Source organism: Odocoileus virginianus, chromosome 26 (assembly GCF_023699985.2).
Source record: "Odocoileus virginianus isolate 20LAN1187 ecotype Illinois chromosome 26, Ovbor_1.2, whole genome shotgun sequence".
Lineage (NCBI taxonomy): Eukaryota > Metazoa > Chordata > Mammalia > Artiodactyla > Cervidae > Odocoileus > Odocoileus virginianus.
Window position 1 is genome coordinate 40,406,762 of NC_069699.1, and position 20,368 is coordinate 40,427,129.

At 37.3% G+C, this 20,368-nt stretch overlaps 2 protein-coding genes across 3 annotated transcripts in view; one reads left to right on the top strand and one right to left on the bottom strand.

Annotated features, from left to right (window-relative positions):
• Nucleotides 1–321: 321 nt before the first annotated feature.
• ASB14 (ankyrin repeat and SOCS box containing 14) lies at nt 322–16,336 on the top strand. Its single transcript, XM_020889802.2, has 10 exons — nt 322–886; nt 1,480–1,622; nt 4,184–4,228; nt 4,909–5,042; nt 5,140–5,298; nt 7,485–7,730; nt 10,804–10,975; nt 11,438–11,981; nt 13,455–13,608; nt 14,516–16,336. Exons 2-10 carry the CDS (start codon nt 1,501–1,503, stop codon nt 14,692–14,694), a joined length of 1,755 nt encoding a protein of 584 aa, XP_020745461.1. The 5' UTR covers nt 322–886; nt 1,480–1,500; the 3' UTR covers nt 14,695–16,336.
• A 62-nt stretch (nt 16,337–16,398) lies between these two features.
• The window catches only part of APPL1 (adaptor protein, phosphotyrosine interacting with PH domain and leucine zipper 1), a 32,691-nt gene continuing 28,721 nt past the window's right edge, over nt 16,399–20,368 (bottom strand). For both annotated transcript variants that reach the window (XM_020889767.2, XM_020889748.2), the window contains one exon: nt 16,399–20,062. In XM_020889767.2, coding sequence (XP_020745426.1) covers nt 19,916–20,062 — 147 coding nt within the window. In that variant the 3' untranslated portion in view covers nt 16,399–19,915. The remainder of the gene's footprint in view (nt 20,063–20,368) is intronic.

The window sequence follows — 20,368 nt, forward strand, 5'->3', positions numbered from 1 at the left end:
TATACACAGACATTTAAAATACATAAATTGTAAATAAGGAAAACACTGAAAGAGTTTCAGAACTAAACCCCTTCTGTCTGACTCTTAAAACGTCAGATCAGTTTTTCTCACAGTACCACTGTGACAAGGAGAGGAAACTCAAAGCACTGAGGCTGACATGCAGAGGCGGTAAGACAACTGCAGGGAGATCCTGCACACGGGACACGGTATCATGCTGCTTGGCATTTGTTTCACTTTTAATTGGAAATGCCAGGCGGGCTCTGTTATTTTAATAGTTATTATTCTTATTATTTAGTATGCATTCATAATACTAGGGTGCATTATCCATTTGTAAACATTTCAACAGAACAAAATTATAGTCAAAATTTTATTATCTTGTGTGGAGTTAATTCCTTCCTTAAGATTCCCTGGATATTCTAGGCTGCAGCTCTATAATCCAAAGAAAAGGTAGGTGCAGCTTCCCAGTGAATCAGGACCATAGGGACAGTCATTTTTGATAATTCAGTCAGAGCAAAATGTTTGGCCTCTCTTACATGAAGAATTGATTCTGGTTTGCCATGGCTATGTGCATGAATCCTCAGAGGGAGTTCACCTCACATGGTCAACCTCCTGCAAGAGCACTTTATTCCAGGAATGAAATGTTTCATCTTTTAAATTTCATGAATACAGCAGTGGAGAAAAGAGACCATGTTTCCAAACAGAGCTAAACCGCATGTAAAAAACAAGGGGAATGTGCCAGACTGTCTTATGATCAAGTATTTATAGTAAAGCTATTAATGGAATAGTCACTACTGGGGAGTGGAGATCCTAAATATAAATGAAAATTCTGACGTGCTAATCTTTAACAGTGAAAACTTCAGTGCTGTCCTAGAGGATATAACAAAAGGTAAAACGTCTTTGGTGTGTGATCAAACCTATTCTATTTTAAACCTGAAGTGTTCTTTTAAAGCCATTGAGATATTGCCTAATAAAATATACTGGGGCTTTCCCCCCACTATTCCAGTCAAATGTTATATTATGAGAGCACATTTATTCCTATGTTTATTTTTAATATTTACTAAAATATTTTTAGCATAATACTGCATGTAGGAAAGATATTCTTTTGAGTGAATGCTACAATAACAGAAAAACTCATAAGCTAAGTTTAAAATAGATCAATATGAACATTTTCATAGTTACAATGTCACTAACAAGTTTTATGTGAAAACTTGTTTTTCCTGAGTAAGCTATTAAGTAGATGGTTACTCATAGAAAATTTCTAATTTATGTTGAATCTGTGGCAGGTCAGAAAACTCTGGAGTTTTTGAAAAATTATTTGTAAAATTCACAAAATGAATATTTTGGGTTCTAAATTTTGCATTTTTTTGTTTATCAATCCTATGATTTATTTCAGTTTTTTGAATTTCATTTATAATTTTTATCAGTTGATAATCTGTTTCCACAACTGGAAAAAAATTTTTAATTCATTTTGACTTTAAGGTAAATCTGTCTGCATTCCACATGGATAATTACACCAGTGATGAAGACATTGATGATGACTTTGACACCCAGCTCATCATTCAACAGAGTTTACAGGATAGTCACAAGCCAGGAACTGCGGAGCAGTCACCTGAGGATGAGAGGTAACGGTATCTTTTTGGCAATGCATTATAGGTACTCAACAGCTGAGACTTGTCATAAGCACGATGCTAGTGTTATGACAAAAACAGAAGAGAGAGTCAGAATCCAAGGAGACATCATTTAAATAGTATCTTATGAGACGATGTCTGATCAGACAAGAGAAATTAGAAAATAATTCAGAATTTAATTAGACAGTAAAGAAAATAGTTGGAGGAGATTAGTTACAAATATGGGTGAGGAGAGGCATACTGGAAATGAAAAAGAAGACACAGATGAGAATTTGAAGGGCTAGAAAACCCTAATGCATCTTGTCTTTGGGGAGCCAAGGAAATGTATAAATCCACCAAGACACAGAAAGTTGTTGTCAGTCTTAGTGGGGTGGGTGGGATAGGGTTAAGTATTTATTCAAATCAGAAGGAATAATTGTGTAAACTTAAGCCCAGAAGAGACTACCCTTTCGGAAGGGTGCAGATTCAGAGCTCTGGCATGACAGCACTAGAAGAGGACTCCACAGACCCCTCTTATTCTGTCCCTTTCAACGGGTGGTGAGATGTGATGACGCCAACTAGCCAACTGCCCTGAATATTGTCCTTGGCCCTCCAGCCAAGCACACCTAGACAGATGCTTCTGGCTGGCCGGCAGCTTCAAGCCCTTGAGTAGTTATCAGGGGTGATAAACCGTTTGCTTGGGATGGTGACCTCCATTTGCCTGCTGGAGGTAAAATGGGATAAATGTGTTTTAACTCCAAGAGATTTTAAAATTAAATGTAGAGATGTTGAAGTTTATCAAATCTACCATTGGTTTTTTTTTTTTATTTTTTGAAGTAACACTCACTTGGAGTGATTGTGTGCCACACTTTTGAGCATTTCATAAATATTAACTCATTTAAATGTTAATTCTCATTACCTCTCTGTGTGGTAGGTACTATTATTATCCCCACTTAAAGGTGAGGAAACTGAGGCATAGAGAAATTAAGCACCTAACCCAAAGTCACAAAGCTAGTAAGTAAAGAGCCAGACAGCTTGGCTTCAGAGTCTTTGTTCTTTATCACACTATTCCTACACTTTTGTTTTAAATTTAGAAAAAAATCTTTTAAATAATCTTTAAATCGTTAAAAGTTTTATAAAGAAATTGGATTTCATTGGATTACCTGTTGTATTAACCTTGTGATTAGCTTTGAAGTCATGATTTTACATTGAAAGGTAAAAGATTTAATTAAGAGTATTGAAATGTTTCAAAGAAATTAAACGACTATAGTTATAAATTTCAGTTATTAGATTTGAAAGAATTGTATGATACTTAGCAAGGTTTGCTGATTTGATCAGGTACTTGAAGGAATTAGGAAACAAGCATATACATGAGACAGGAGGAATAAAGCGCTCCTCCCGCCCCCAACAGAAAGATGTCCAGTCCTAATCCCCAGAATTTATGACTATGTAACCTTACAGGCAATGGAGAATTAAGGTTGCAGATGGAATTAAGATTGCTGATCAGTTGACTTTAGGATAGGGAGATTATCCTAGGTTATCCAGACAGGCCCAATGTAATCACAAGGGTCTTTAAAAGTGGAAGAGAGAGGCAGAAGAAAGAGATCCTGAGAGATGGCTGGGTAGAAGGACATGGCCCAAGATTGTTAGCTTTGATGATGGAAGAAGGTGTCAGTGAACTAAGAAATGTGGGTGGCCTCTAGAAACTGGAAAAGGCAAAGAAGTGGATTCTTCCGTAGAGCCTTCAGAAGGAACACAACACTACCAACACATTGATCTTGGTCCAGTAAGACCCATTCTGTACCTCTGAACTGCAGAACATAATAAATTTGTCTTATTTTAAGCCACTCAGTGTGTGGTAATTTCACACAGCTGTTATAGAAAACTAATACAATGCTAAATCAATAAGTACAGTTTTAAATGTTTAAGAGAATTTGACTGACCAGATTGTAATCAGGACAGACTGTCTAAGGGAATTTATTTTCTTCAAGCTAGGTTCATTGAATAATCAAAAGAAAAACGGAAAGGTGACAATCGTTATTTACTAGATTTAAAAAATAAGATCCATAAATTGTTCTTTAAAACTTTAAATATTTTAATAAAAATAATACTTTTTAAAAAAACTGCTAATAGTGTTTTTTGAGCACAGATTCTGACCATGAATATTTTTTTAAAATCTTATACCATGATTATTTACTTTTTTAAAAAAATAATTTTTGCTAAAATCAGTGACACTATAGAGTGGCCATTTAAATTTTAATGTGATAATATGACATTTCAGTCCTAGACAGGTTTGATTAAGTTCAGCAAGTATCAACTGAGGGCCAACTGTGATCTGGGTTCTCACAGTTCTTGCCCTAAGGAAACTGATGGGAAGACATATGAGAGAGGAGTTTCTTTGGAGCACATAAAGGGTTATACTACGTCTTGAAGTATTTCTATTATGCCTCAGTCATGGCTTCATTATAAGTTCACTCCTGGCTAACTACTTTTGCCTTTACCTTTTCCTTTTGCTTTATGTCCTTAAACTTTTTTCCTCAGTTTTGGAATTTCATGTATATTTTTTTCCCCTGCAGCTTTTTGAGTGCTTACTATAAGAAGATAGTTGAAACAATAGAGACAGTTAAGTACTCTTCTTATTCTATCCCCTTCAACTTGTGGTAAGATGTGACGGTACAACTAGCAGCACTTTCCCTCTGAGTTCAGGCAGCCTAGAAACAGGATCTCCCAAATGCTGAACACTGTGGAGTCCACAGCTGATGGTCAGGAGTCTGACATGGCCTTTCCTGAGAGAAACTGCTTCAGCCACAGCTTAGCAAAGAGCTCCTGGGCTCCTCGGTGAACAGAACTGTTTTCTATATGTAATAAGATGACAGGTATTCACAGACCCAGGTGGTATGGAATGCTGGATTAAAGACCTTACCCCTGATTTCCCTGCATGTGTGTTAGTCACCTAGTCATGTCCAACCTTTTGTGACCCCATGGACTATAGACTGCCAGGCTCCTCTGTCCATGGAATTTCCCAGGCAAGAATACTGGGGTGGGTTGACATTTCCTTCTTCAGGGGATCTTCTGTACCCAGGGATTGAACCCAGATTTCCTGCATTGCAGGCAAATTCTTTATTGTCTGAGACACCAGGGAAGCCCTTATTTGCCCTGTGTGATTTACATTTGTCTTTCATAAAAGGTGTGCCAGAATTCCATTTTCTCATGCACTAACCTTGATGATGGTATTCAGAAGCAGTATGGGCTGCCTTGTACGTGTGCTAAATGTGAATATGTCCTCATTTGACATACTAATAGGTAAGGAAGATGTGTTGTCACAGTTGACCAAGTACCATTCAGCTTTTGATGAAGCAGATGAGATAGGCTGGCTTCCTCTCCATAAGGCTGCAGTACAATTAAATAAGAACATTTTGGAAATCACCCTGAACGGTAAACTCCCTTTACAACTCTTCTTGAAGCTTCTGAGAAATAAGTTTAAAGTTTATTTTCATATTTTAATCTGTGTGGTCTAATGGATTTATTTCAGCCTCAAAACTCAGTGTGTGGGAGCAAACCACCCACAATGGTGAAACGCCACTGTTTTTGGCTGTCAGCAGCAGCCTCTTAGAAAACGTCAGTTTTCTCCTTCTCAATGGCTGCAATCCAAATACCAAGAATGTCGAAGGCAATTCACCTCTTCTTACAGGTAAATTAACACCTTGGCTCTGGAGAACAGTCTGTGGCCCTGTGTCTCCTCTAGACCCAGGGGCTTCGCAGGCAGTTTTTTGGTGCATAGTTGAAGCACTGTCACTAGTCCCAACTGACCACATGTGGTATCTGTCTCCCAAGAAGCTTTGTATAAACTGGCTTGCGAGGTGAGGCAAAGTGTCTGCCCAGTTATGAGCTGGTTGTTTAGCCTGATACCCCAGCTGAACAAGTCAATCTTGGTATGAGAAATGTGGAGGAGGAGCAGAGTAGGAAAAAGCAGCCAGTGTTTGGGTAAAGTCGGCGGATTAAATATGAATGACCAATTTTGCTGCCTGAGTCTTCAGGAGAAGTACAGTTCATTTAATGTTTTAAAGGGTTAAGATTATAGAAGAATGGGAAGACGGGAAGAGGAGACAACAGTAACATGATTTTTAAAAACCAGAAGAGCAGATAGATCAATGAGTAATAAGTGACAAGAAAGCTAAATCTTAAATTGGAGTGGGGAAAGCCAAAAACCAGTGCAGTTGTATCAGAAGGCCTGGAAACTGTTGGCTATAGTTACCTCCTGGAACACAGGGATGAAGAACAAGCAGCTAAAATAGAAAAACTGTTTGAAAACTATGAAGAAACCAGTACCCAGGTATCTAGATTACTTCTCCCAATCTACCCTGCTGGGTCAGATTCCTCCTCCACCCCAGCAAAATTTTGGAGGTTTATTCTCTGAACAGTGTGAGCAAAGGGTCTCAGGACTGGAGATGATTAGGCAAGGGCAGGAATGCTGCATTCAAAACACTGGAGGAATTAAGCAAACACAAGTTGAGATCTCCCAGCTCTCCTCCACCAAATTCTAGAAAGCTGACAGCTAGAACTTCACCCTCCAAGAGGAGGCTTCTCTGATCAGCTTAAGGAGAAAGAACTAAAGATAGTGCAAATTGGAAGTTGCCCAACAAATGGCCCAGGCATATCAACCTTCAGTTAAGTCAGTGTCTAGAATTTCCAATCAGATTTTTAGTTTCCAATTCTTAAATCATGAGCAGATATATCCAAGGACTATCTGAGAAAATTCTCCAACAAGCAAAGATAAACAACTTGGAAGAAACAGATTATTTAAGGATAATAAAATGTAAGGGAAAGTTATCATTAATTTTCTCAGAAAAATCAATGAAAATTAATAAAATATCAGGACACTACTAAAAAAACAACAAGAAAAACACTCTTGAAAATTAAAAATATGGTAGAAATTTTTAAAAATGCTATGAGATAAAGTTATGTGAGCTTTACCTTACATAACTGAAAATAAGAAAAGAAATGAAAAATAGGAAAGAAAAATAACTAAGAGAACTAGGATGACAATTGAAGAAGGGTAACATGTGAGTAACAGAAACAGTAGAAAGAGAACACACAAGATGGAGGTAGTATGTCATCAATGAAACAAGTCAAGAAAGTTATTTCCTAAAACAAAGGACATGTGTTTCTAGAATGAAAGAGCACAAAGTGCCAACTCCATGAATTAAAAAAGACCCAATACCCTTGGGTTCTCCATATTTCTAGCCTTAGAGCAATTATAGCTCTTTATATGGCACATTATAAACAGCAGTGAGCAGAATTCATCCTGATTCAGTGTCTGACACCTAGCAAGATTCCTCAGACACAGTTGGTGCCAACAATTAGTGAATGGATAGGAAGATGGATAAATTAAGTTCTAGAATCTTAAAGGACTAAAGATTATCATCCAACTGTGAATTAACAGCATAAATGCAGAAATACCAGTTAGAGAATTTGGTTTACAAAGTGTGAGGTTAAAAATGATTTCCTAATTATAGCTTTTTTTTGTTTTTCTTTAAGTAAAGCAACTACAAACATTCCTGGGGCTGTACTGGATACTTAAGTTCCTATTTTCTTGAGAACAGAAAGATGATATGTGAAAACCTTGTTTTTCAGCCCATAAGTAGCCAAGAGACAATGAATAATTGGTCATGACTTAAAAGCAAGTAGCCGTATTGATGTAAAACACTATTAATATTACTTGATATGTGCCTCATTTTTTTCCTAAGCACAAGTTGTTGGCACATGGGGGGCAGGTAGGAAGAACTCCTTAAGAAGCCTGAGGGAAACTAGCTGATCAGATACTCTGGCCTGAATTTCCTGTTGAACATGACACCTCCCTCACTGCCAATTTCCCAGCTGTTCTACAGGACTCCTATGATATGGCCTCCTTGCTCATCAGCCATGGGGCCAATGTCAACCTGCTGTGTGCCAACAAGAGGACAGCGCTCCACGAAGCAGCCAAGCTGGGCAGACAGGACATAGTGGCACTCCTGCTGGCTTCCGGGGCACACCCCGACCCACAGAGCTCCTACGGATTCACTCCTCTCGCTCTTGCTGCCCAAAGCGGTCACACTGAAATCATGCAACTCTTACTGCAGAAAGGCAAGGTTTTCCTATACCGTCGGCACAGTTTTACTACAGGGTAACATGACCAAAGTGTTCGCTTCTTCACTGAGAGCTTCAAAGTAATAGAAGTTAATGTTTCATTTAAGCTTAATTTAATATTTCATGGAAGTACATGTTAATACATTAGCTACTGAAAAAAAACCTAAAATAGGGATTGAATACTTCTTACTTGCTCGAAGTAGATTCCCTGAAATTACTAGGCTGCAGATTACTCTTTTACTTAATGTTCCCTGACCATGTTAAGAGGGTGGTTGCTTCCTATTTAATTTTTGTGTGTTACTATTCTTTTTTAGATTCATAGAATGAAAGACTTCACAAAATCCTCTGTATGTTTTCTCTGCTTAAGCTACCTCTACATGTTTTCTCTGCTTGAGCTAAGTGATGAGGCAGTCCAATCTGTTACCAGATGAATTATTAGGAAATTCTTCCTGATTTCTTCTTTGTGAGTCCCAGTTCTCTCTCAGTTCAGTTCAGTCGCTCAGTCATGTCTGACTCTTTGCGACCCCATGAATCGCAGCACGCCAGGCCTCCCTGTCCATCATCAACTCCTGGACTTTACTCAAACCCAGGTCCATTGAATCGGTGATGCCATCCAGCCATCTCATCCTCTGTCGTCCCCTTCTCCTCCTGCCCCCAATCCCTCCCAGCATCAGGGTCTTTTCCAATGAGTCAACTCTTCGCATGAGGTTGCCAAAGTATTGGAGTTTCAGCTTCAGCATCAGTCCTTCCAATGAACACCCAGAACTGATCTCCTTCAGGATGGACAGGTTGGATCTCCTTGCAGTCCAAGGGACTCTCAAGAGTCTTCTCCAACACCATAGTTCAAAAGCATCAATTTTTCGGTGCTCAGCTTTCTTCACAGTCCAATCTCACATCCATACATGGCCACTGGAAAAACCATAGCCTTGACCAGACGGACCTTTGTTGGCAAAGTAATGTCTCTGCTTTTTAATATGCTATCTAGGTTGGCCATAACTTTCCTTCCAAGGAGTAAGCATCTTTTAATTTCATGGCTGCAGTCACCATCTGCAGTGATTTTGGAGCCCCCCAAAATAAAGTCTGACACTGTTTCCACTGTCTCCCCATCTATTTCCCATGAGGTGATGGGATGGGATGCCATGATACTAGTTTTCTGAATGTTGAGCTTTAAGCCAACTTTTTCACTCTCCTCTTTCACTTTCATCAAGATGCTTTTTAGTTCCTCTTCACTTTCTGCCACAAGAGAGAAGGGGAAAGAAGGCAACTTACATATGTTGACTACTTTCTCAGCAGCAAGTATTAAGCTGCTTATCTTACCTCAGACAATCTTCTGCAAACCCTGTGAGATAGGCATTATCCTCATTTTACCCTTAAGGAAAGTGAGGCTCAGTGATGGTACCAGTTGCAAGACTTCCCTTCAACACGTCCTTTCCTGCCACCAGTGCTGTAGCTATGGACATCTTAGATCCTGGTTTAACTCACAGAAACCCTGGCTCAGAGAACTTTGGCATTTACTGTCTTTGAGGAGACACCCCATTGATGACACTGTGAGAAGAAGCAGTGTATTATCTAAAGCTTTTGTTCAAAGAAGCAAATCTTTCCCAAGATTTCATAAAGTCCCAGTATTAGAATTATCTTCTTATTCTCCTCCCCATTTGTGTCCAGAAGCCTTATTTCTTTCTCTAACAGATGGTCCTGGTTTCCAGTTTTCTAGACTGCACAGAACAACTTTCTGCTTTTTAGACTTACCTAAATCCTTCCTATCATATAAGGAGAGGCTAGTTCCCAATCAATGGCCATAAAACATTTCAAGTAAAATGTTATGAGTGCTGTCAGAGATGGCTCAGGTCATTAGCTAGAAAAACAAAGTAAACACTGGATCTTTCATCTGCACAAAAAGAGCAACCTCTTGTGTAGATCACTGATTAAAATATAAAGAAACAAGAGAAGCAACAGATTTTAAATCCTTAACCTTAAAAAAAAAAAAAAAACACCAGTATGGGTTGACCTCAGTGAGGGGGCATCTCCCTTAGGTAAGACCCTGTACAGTCATTTGCACACAGCTACTAAATAACAGAGCCAGGCTTTGACCCCACAACTGTCTCATTCCAAATCACATTAGTTTACCAGCCTGCATTGCTAGACTGGTAACATAGCGTCATCATAGAAATAGGCCCTGGGTCTGGCCCACCTGGCATGAATCCTGACTACCCTGCTGCCTAGCTGTGCATCTCTGGTGAAGTAATTTAATCTCAGTGAAGCTCAGTATCTTCATCTTTAAAATGAAGACGTTAGCATCTACTTCCCAGGGTTGTTGTGAAGTTTAGAAGGAACTAGCACATAGTGAGTACTCACTACACGGGGCTTATTAGACACTTTTTAAAGCAATCTAGAGCTAGGGTTCTGGGGCAGCCATTTTATATTCTAATGATTATGGAGTCCACACTAAATTAAAGTCACCATCGCTTTTTTTACATGAGCTGTGAAGGGGACCAGAGTGTCCTTTTCTTTTGTCCATTCGAATGCTACTCTTTGTTGAAAGCCCAATTTACTCAGAGGCCTTCCAAAACTGACCCAAAATTCCTCTCTCCTTCCTTCACTTCCTAGTCCCACTTACAACCCCAGCCCCACTCACAGCCCTAGCCCTGAGATCTTCAAGAAGACAGCCTGCGTCTATATCCTTATTACCCATACCATTCACAGGGCACTTTTAAGTATCAGCAGTCTCCAACTTCAACTAAGAACAGCTAGTGTCTCTTAGTATGCAGTCTCCTAGCAACAAGTTAAAACAGAACAAATACCCTTTCCACCATAACATCTTCATTAGATTCATGGTGACATAGTACAACAGGACAGTTAGTGCCATCTTATATGTGTGTTATGAGGTAAGCAAGCTTTTGTATGCAGGTCTGAAAATAAAACCTATAAAATTATTTCTCCTGGGATTCTTAAGTTAGAAACCGTTGCTTATAAAATTACTCTGAAAGCCAACACGTGTATTTATACTTAAGAATACTTAAGCAATACAGTGAAAAGACTCTTTGCATAACATCACTCTTTCTCCTCCTAGGAGCTAATGCTCTTGGTCAGGCCTCTGACTCTTCTTCCATCTTACTTGAAGCTGCTAGCGGAGGAAATCCAGACTCTGTGGCTCTCTTGCTAGAGTATGGAGCTGACGCCAACGTCCCCAAGAATTCAGGTCACCTGCCCATTCATGTAGCAGCTGACAGAGGCCACTTGTTGTAAGTTCAACCACACTATTGCAAACAGAAATAGTAATAGCTATGGGATTGGGGGGTGGTTTCTGGGAATTTTATATTCTTCATCTCTGATCCTCCAACTTCAACACCCCCTTTTAAATTAAGAAACTCTGGACCAGCTAGGAACTGGTAAATTCAGATATCCTCTGTAGCCTCTGACGAGACATAAAACTATCTTATTATCAGGTCATTTGGCAATGCAGGGAGCCTTGGGTTTCACTGACTGGGATAATTCTGAGTTTTTTATTTAGACCTGTAACTTTACCTGGTATCTGAGATTTTGCATGCAGGAACTATGCCTTTTTTTTTTTCTTTTTTTGGTTGGGGGGGTCTAAATATTACCTGATACTAATACCACCCAGTGCTAGTATAAAGCAATTACAAACAGGTCAATGCTGCTTCTTAACAAAAAAAATTTTAATGCACTTTGAAATTCTTTCTCAGAGCTCTGAAGATTTTGGTTCCAGTTACTGATTTTGCTGCCATCAAGAGGAGTGGCATCAGTCCAGTTCACTGTGCAGCAGCAGGAGCACACCCCAAATGCCTGGAATTTCTCATCCAGGCGGGATTTGATGTGAATTTCATGCTCGATCAGAGAATCCGCAAACACTACGATGACCACAGGAAGTCGGCTCTGTATTTTGCTGTATCAAATGGTGACCTCTCTTCAGTTAAGCTGCTTCTGAGTGCTGGGGCTATGCCTAATCAAGACCCAGTTAACTGCCTCCAGATAGCCCTCAGGATGGGCAACTATGAGTTGGTAAGTCTGCTGCTACGGCACGGGGCCAACGTTAATTACTTCTGCAGAGTCAACCCTTTACATTTCCCATCGGCGCTGCAATATACACTGAAAGACGAGGTCATGCTGAGGATGCTGCTGAATTACGGGTATGACACGGAGCGATGCTTCGATTGTCCTCACGGAGACAAAGGTCATCCTTTCTCTGCCTTTGAAGGCTGGACATCTACAGTCATCAAAGATACCATGGTGAGTACACACCACAGCAGCAGTCACCCTGTGTCGTCACTATTGGTGGCCCCGAACTACAGCAAGATAAAATTCCACTCTTCCCAGAAGCTCTGGTTGGAAAGATTTTAATATGATAAATATATGAGAAACCTGATGACAGAAAGATGAAAAAAGTACAGAAACAGTTTAGAGGAAAAAGTGATTTAACTCTACTCAGGGCATTTCACAAATGAAGCAACATCTGCACAAGGTTATCTCAAGTGCTACCTCTTCAGAGAGGCCCTTCCCTACCCATCTTATTTAAGGTAGTTCTGCTTCCTAAGCATTGTCTTTAATGCTTTTATAAACTTTTACCAGTTTCTGAAATTCTTTAATATTTTACTGATTACCTCTCTTCCCTACAAATACATGAATATAAGCTTTTGTTCACCACTTTCATCAGCTTATAGATCTATGCTCAGAGTAGATGTACTATAAATACTTGAATTCATATTGTTAAAATCTGAATATATAAATAAAATGAAAAAAAAACTTTGGACTCAATTCTGAAAAGTAAAAAGCAAATATTTTAATATTGTATGTTATTTTTAGGTTATAATTAATGAACAACTTGGTTAATTTAGGTAATATGTCATCTTGTATGGCTTCCTGACTTTTCATATAGTATTCTTTGCATTCTTACATGGGCATCTTATCTTGTCTAAGGACATGTAAATCACTTAAAGGTAGAAACTATCTTATGCTTCAAGTATCAGGGTGGGACTATGTTATGAATGATAGAAAACCCCCAATAAAGGTGGCTCTAATAAGATGGTTTATTCCCCTTTCATAAAATAAAGGCAAATGCAAATAGCATTCTAACTGGACAGTTCCATGACTCACAGGAGAAACTCACACCCACACTGCAGTGAGCAGGATGGCTGGCAGGGAGAAGTGCACACTTTGCTCTTCTCTAACAGCATTCTGGGAGTTGCTCACACTTCCACTGACATCCCACTGGCTAGGACATAGTCAGGTGGCCACATCTAGATGCAGGTGAAGCTGGAAAGGTAATCTTTATTCCAGACAGCAGTGCGGGCAAACAAAGGGGATAATAAATATTATCTAACAGTCTCTTTTAAATCCTCATTGTATCTTACAAAGTTCAGGAGAGTTAGTAGTAAATATTTTTCCCAATGATCCCGTGGAAGAGGAAATGGCAACCCAATCCAGTATTCTTGCCTAGAGAATCCCACGAACAGAGAAGCCTGGGGGGCTATAGTGTGTAGGGTTACAAAGAGCTGGACACAACTGAAATGACAGCATGCATGTATGCATTTTCCCAATGTTAAGAGTCAAGAGATATTTTCTTGTTCAACACCTTTGTTTGTAAATGAAGAACCTGAAACCTTTGGTTCCCGACTTTAGAGTTTAGTGTTCTTTTGATGACTATGTTAAACACAGATATGTAAATTTTTCATTTACTTTCATGGTTCTGATTTTCTTCCTCAGTTCTGTGAAGTAATAACTTTGTCATGGCTGCAGCATCTCTCTGGGAAAGTTGTTCGAGTGATGCTTGATTATGTTGACCAAGTTAGGATCTGTTCAAAGTTGAAAGCTGTGCTCCAAAAACAGGGGCTCTGGTCAGAAATCCATTTTATCTTGAGTAAGTATCTTTCTTGAACATTCTTACCAAAAAATACTAATTGAACTCTTGTTTTGCAGAACATTGTTCTCTTCAGTTAAAAGCTTGACCTAAAGAAACCAAGAAAAAGACTATTCCTACCTAAAAAAATGTTACTGTATATACTTAATGTGTACTTATTAACCATTTCCCAATAGATGAAATCTGTTACATAATTATTTATTATAAAGGCAGATAATAATTTTCTCTTGATCCTGTGGAACATCTTAGACACAGGAATTAAAAACTATGAAATGGGGCTTCCCTGATGGTCCAGTGGTTAAGAATCAGCTTATTGCAGGGGACATGAGTTCAATCCCTGGTCAGGGAACAAAGATCCCACATGCCAATATGCCACACTACTGTGCTACAACAAAATGAAGATCCTGATAGTCGCAAAAAAGACTCAATGCAAGCAAATAAATAAATAAATATTTGAAAAAAACAACAACTATGAAATGGCACTAAAAACAGAGATGAGACAATGCTAAGATCTAAGACTCTGAAGGATAGTAAATGACCCTTCAAACAAAATTGTTTCACAGCAGCACCTAAGTCAAACTAAGAATTTCTTTTATCTAATTTCCCCACAGAATCTTTAGTTTTTAGCCTGACCCCGAGGGGCAGGACAGGGGGTTAATACATGTAGATGTAGGAGCTTTAGGTCTCACAGGCAAGACCTACAATTGATGCCAGTCTTTGGACTCTAACATGACATGGTCTGAAACCATAGCTACAAGATTTGCAATGAGAGTGAAAAGCTACTTCCCAATTTAGTCACAACAAAGGAAAATCTTGGTGGCTTAAGTATAAAATACATTTGCTAAGATCATGGAAAAATCAATCAATTCTTACTCCTTTTGGATAACGTGCCTGTTTTGCATTTTAGCAAACCCTCGCTCTCTTAAACATTTGTGCCGCCTCAAGATCCGGAAGTGTATGGGACGTTTACGTTTGCGCTGCCCCGTCTTCATGTCATTTCTTCCATTACCCAACCGTCTAAAGGCGTATGTCCTTTACAAAGAGTATGACCTTTATGAACAAGGAATTTTCACAGGAACCTGGTAATCAAACTATTCTGGATGAAAAGGTACAAATCTGCAGATGTCTTTCTTAAAATTTGACTTGTATTTCTCACTTTACCTGGCAACTAAAATCTCAATGCAGTCTAGGTTCTTCAGAGAGTCACTCTGAACACAGTCTCTCAATAGATGGCTAGCCTTATGAAAGGCAGTTTTATAAAAATAAAACCCAAAGTAAAAATTTCAGTTAACTGAGATTATCAGTTCTAATGCTAAATTGATCTTACATTAAATGTATGAATTCATATTTTTATATGCCCAAAATAATAAATGCTACCTCTGATAATGCAAGATAATTCTTAATAGTAATACTTTTTATAGAGAAATACATATATAAAACGCCTTAGTTACGACAATTAAAAAAGTGCTGACCCAAGTACATGGTCCTAGAAATTAGCTGTTCCTATACAGAAGTCCCAAGAATAGCTTAGTGTTTGTTTATGTGTAGAGTGCAGTCCTGAGGTAATTCAGCTGAAAGAGAACCTTCAATTGCAGTTTCATCATTAACGGGATACATGTGTTCCTTCTTTCCACAAAACCCTGGTGAACGGTTATCATTTATTGGTTCATGTGATCACTGGAATAAAAACTGTTTTCAAAGGGATGATGGTTTATGATTTCTACACTGAGTCCAGTCCAGTAGACAGACAGGAGTGGCTCACCGATAGAAGCAGTTATAGATATTAGTTTACAATTTTGTTTCTATATATTCTATGTTGCATTTAAATACAGGTTTCTGGATGTGGAAGTGAGATAGGAAACTGAGAAGACATTCATTCAGCCACACCTGTGTACCATTATATGGCACATCAACACAGAGAACAGAGGGGCAGGATTATGGCCGCAGGCCTAGTCAGTTATAGCTTGATGTTTATGTGTTCAGTCTTAGCATACATTTTTTTTTTTGGCATAATATAGTCCTTCTTAAGGAAACTGAAGCTATATGATTTCTTTCTGATGTAGGGATTCATGGCTATATAGACTATTTCAGTAAGTACAGACTTAAAATTACTTTTATAATACAGTTTTCACATAGAAACTTTGCAAAACTAGCTGGCATGAATAGTTTTTATTTTTTTTAATCAAAGTGTGATGTCTGTTTATAAATGAGTGCTAGATTATATGTATGTTCATATACAAATATATTTAGGATATACATGCACCTAGATAAATTATATAATTCTAAAGTTAATTTCATCTGCTCCCTGGACCTCCTACAAATGTATACATGTCATAAAATTCAAAACAAAACAGAAACTGCCAGTAGAACAGAACTTGGTAAATGTTATAGGGAACCACAGAGAGGACAGAGGATGAATATTCATTAGTATTACAACTACAGGCCCAACCCACGTAAGCTGATGTACACAAAAACCTGGTCCTTTAAACTACAGGAATTCCTTTGAATAGGACCAAGCAGAGCAAGTATACACTGTAACGTGTCTAGGGTAATTACTGAAAAGTCCCTGAATTTTTCTAAAAGGAAAAAAGTCACTAGATATGAATTAGTACTATTTCCCCATGAGTGACATCTTTTCACCCACTTTAGTTGTTATGGGATTGCAATAGAGATAGATGTGTAATAGTATCATAAAAGATTAAGAAAAAGTCCATTTGTTTTATAAGCATCATTTGAAATTATTTGGAACAATAAAATTTAGAGTATATACCAGATATTTCATACAAAAAAGACTATAAAAAATCATGGACTTTATTATACATTAAAAATCTCCTAACAGCATATTTCCTGAAGCCTTATCAGGAATACTTATTTTGACATAATGAAAAAATAAGTTCTCCACTCCACATGTATACCACCATTACATAAAGTCTGGTTCTTCAAATTTAATTCTAAAGAGAAATGTAGCGTAATTTTTAATTGCATATACATGATTAATAGTATCAGTGAAATAAGAATTAACCAATTCACTTACATTACAAAATCACGAAATATACAAAGCGGTTTTGCACATTAGTTATAACTTACTCCCTGGTTCTCATATTAACCTAAGTAAATTACATATGAGTACAGCCACAAGAGATTAGTTAAAAAGTATAATATAGTTCCAGTTTCAATTTTTATGTATTATTAATTACTATGGAAGAAAAAAAAATCTCATGAAAGAAGAGTAAGCCAAACTTGCTAAAAATAAAGTCAAAGACTTGCTTGCTACAATCAGTGTGTTTGAATATTTAAAGTACAGTTTGAATGCTTGGAGACTGTTATCCAAGTCAATGTTAATATTTTAATTTTATTAATTTGGGTGACAGATTTTGCAAAACATAGGCTCTCAGTCTGTCAGCATGTATAAGAGGATTCAACCCAAATACTTGCAATTCCAATATATAACTCAAAATGAGTGCCTTTACTCAAAAAGATGCCTTTACCACACATGATGACATGTGACATAGAATGGTATGAACACCCTAATATCCTTTTCTCAAGCATAAAAGTAACATAAATTTACCACCTCTATACTGTGGAATCTGAGAATTCTTTTGAAATTAAACACAAGGTAATCATTATAGTCATGGCAAAAACTAGACTGGGGACTATGTTCAAGGTAACAGTTTCAGTTCCTTGTTAGCAAGTTTTCTCAATTTTACAAGGGGGAAGGAATAATTATTTTGCTATCTATTGACTTTATTACCATAGTTATAAAAGTACTGTTGACACAGGGAGCATGAGTGCCTAGCAGAATTAGGTAGACTTAATTCTTTCTTTTTTTTTAAAAAAATTCCTTTCCTTTTAAAGAATCAGTTTTGTTAATGTCTAAAAACCATTAAATGCAAGTTTGAATCTGAGAAAGATATCCCAAAATCTAATGCCGTTACCACCAGAGCATCCAAAACCTTGAAGAGATTTCAAAGGGGAACAAAGATCAGCTTGAATGTTATGCAAAAATCCATGGGGAGCCTTCTTTAAACAAAACACAGAATTTATTAAAGTTGATGGTTAAGTATCTGCTGTAATGGAATAGTTCACATGGTTCTACAGTAACGAAACAGAAGTTGAATCATCTAACATTGTTAAGCCCACACATGACTTCTGTTTGGCATTGGAATGCACTCTGGTCTGAGCTACGGGCACCAGTGTGTTATTGTGGAAATTCCTAACAAGATATGACTTAAGAAAAGCCACAAATTTGTCCAGCATCCCTAAGTCTCAGTACCGTTACCTTTCATCTACATTTTGACCGAGCGCGCTCACCAAGGGCAGCGCTTTGCTACCATGCAAAGCACCAGCCTGGCTAACACTGTCTCCTAATGCTGACCACCTTCCTTGCATGGTGGCTGACAAGTTACACCTGAACTAAGTGAGGTGGCAGCCTTATAGTATAAACAAAAGACTTACTGAGACAGAAAGCTTACTAATCCTTAAAAAGGTCTTAAAAGCAGGATGTGCCATGGCTAACCAAATGCTGATCACAGAAGAAATTTCAATTTCTACAGAAAGGAATGATGCACAAACTACTGTGAAAGCATTCCCTTTAGCAAGGACAAAATAAACTCTTTTCAAAAAGTATTCCATAAATTTCTACTTTTTTACTATATGTTTTGGTAACATAAGGCTTCAAAATAATGATTATTAAGTAATCATTATTCCCATTTGGTACATGGCTAAAAAAACACCACAATCCTATATATAATTACCTATTCCATTCCTACAGAAAACAGTGTATATACATTGTGAAACAGCTGAGAACTATATGCCATTTCTAAATCAGAACTAAGAAGAAAAAACTATATGTCAAATAACAAAAGGTTTTTTTTCCTTGTAAAATTAGTAGCTAATCTCTTGAAAATTTTAAATATATGACTATGTAAAATATTTTATTCAATATATTTAACGTGGCTATATGTATTTTTACATGTGAAACACAGGAACATAATTTCTATCAGCAATGTTAAAAATCCAAGTTTAAAAAAAAAAAATCAAGTTCTGTCATAGAATTAGGCAGTAGAGAAGTGTCATTTTAACCTTGGCACCAGGTTAAAATCCTTCCTGGGTTGACTCTCCTCAACCAAGCACTCAATTGTTTTTCAGTCTTTCATGGAATTAGACCTTTTACTATACTCATTTAAAGAGGATAAGTATTTACAATAATTAGTGCAAATTATTCTCTGCTCACATATTATCTGCCTACATGGATATAAAGTGGTGATCAGTATTTTATAAAAACATGGAATTATGAAAATACTGTGGGTATCAGTCTGAAATTTAAAAGATTACATTTTTAAACTAAATTCTAGGAATTTTTACTTTAAGCAGGAAACATAATTGCTATAGAACTTCTTTCTAAATGTCCCTTGATTTTCAATAAAAATTATTTCACACAATGCAGAAAATACAATGTATTTATCCTGTAACAATCTTTACATGTTAAATCCTAAATCTAAAACTTATTTGAACAACAACAAAAAACTTCCCTTTTAGTAAATTCCAAAATCTTATTTTAACCATTACTGCTCTGCAGCAATAATTCAAGTCCCAACCTGAGAATTAAGAATGTGATAATAAATGCCAAGGGCTGTAGCAATCTTGAAATGAAGACACTTAAGCTTCTTTCCCACTGGCATCAGAGAAATACGAGCAATCCAAGAAAATGCCCTGAAATCTACAGTACCACCTGCCACAATTTGAAACTTTTAAGTCTAAAACCTCTATTTTGTAAAAGTTCTATTGCACATTTAACATTGTTAAAATATTGGCAAACTTGAAAAATTCTCTATATAAGGATTTTAAACCTATTCAGTCAAAAGCTTCCTCATTGCCAGCAAAATGTTCCTAATGAAAGAGAGGGAGCATATCCATGAATATCTGAAGCTGAAGAGTAAATGATTTCTTATGGTCACAGCCAATTACAATGCCAGGTAATAAGTTCACAATTGGAACGAAGAAAAGGCTTGAGCAACTGTAATTCCTCAGCAATCTACTTCAGGGATATGAACGGGTTTCTTTCAGACATGTGGAATTTAAAGTTACTGCATAGTATATTATTTTTAAGGGGAAAAAAAAAAGAATCAAAGCAAACCTAAGTTATCAAGGTCAATATTAGTTTAAAAAATGAAGTTAAACAAGCAAATACAAATTTTAGTCTCCTCCTTGATAGTTCAACATTGTTGTTACCTTGTGCCATTTTACCACAGAAATTGTCAACAAATTCCAAGGGGGGAGAAATATCAACCAAAAAGCAAGGATAAGTTTATGCTTCTGACTCTCTCTTCTTTCCTTCTTCTCCCAAATCACTCTCTTCTGACTGGCTACTGCTAAGGACAACAAACTGCCCCTCGCTACTGGCTTGGTTTGGTCTACTGGAAGCAGCTATCAACCGACTTTGTTCTTCTAAGTCCTATTGGAAAAGACAGAAAAGAAACTGAGTTAATTTTTCTGCAATCAAATGGAAAACTAAGCAGTTAAATACATACTTGAGAGCAACTTCCATACTTTTTTCATAAATATGTATGCATAATTCTGGCAACTTACTGAAAACAAAGACTACACAAACCAATGTTAACACCAAAGTATATTTTGACACCATTCTAGAAATCCTATCAAAGTCAACATTTCATCATCTGCATTTTTACGGTTCACAACTTACATTTCAGACCATTATTATCTCTCACTATAAACCAGAGAAAGTATATACAGACATACA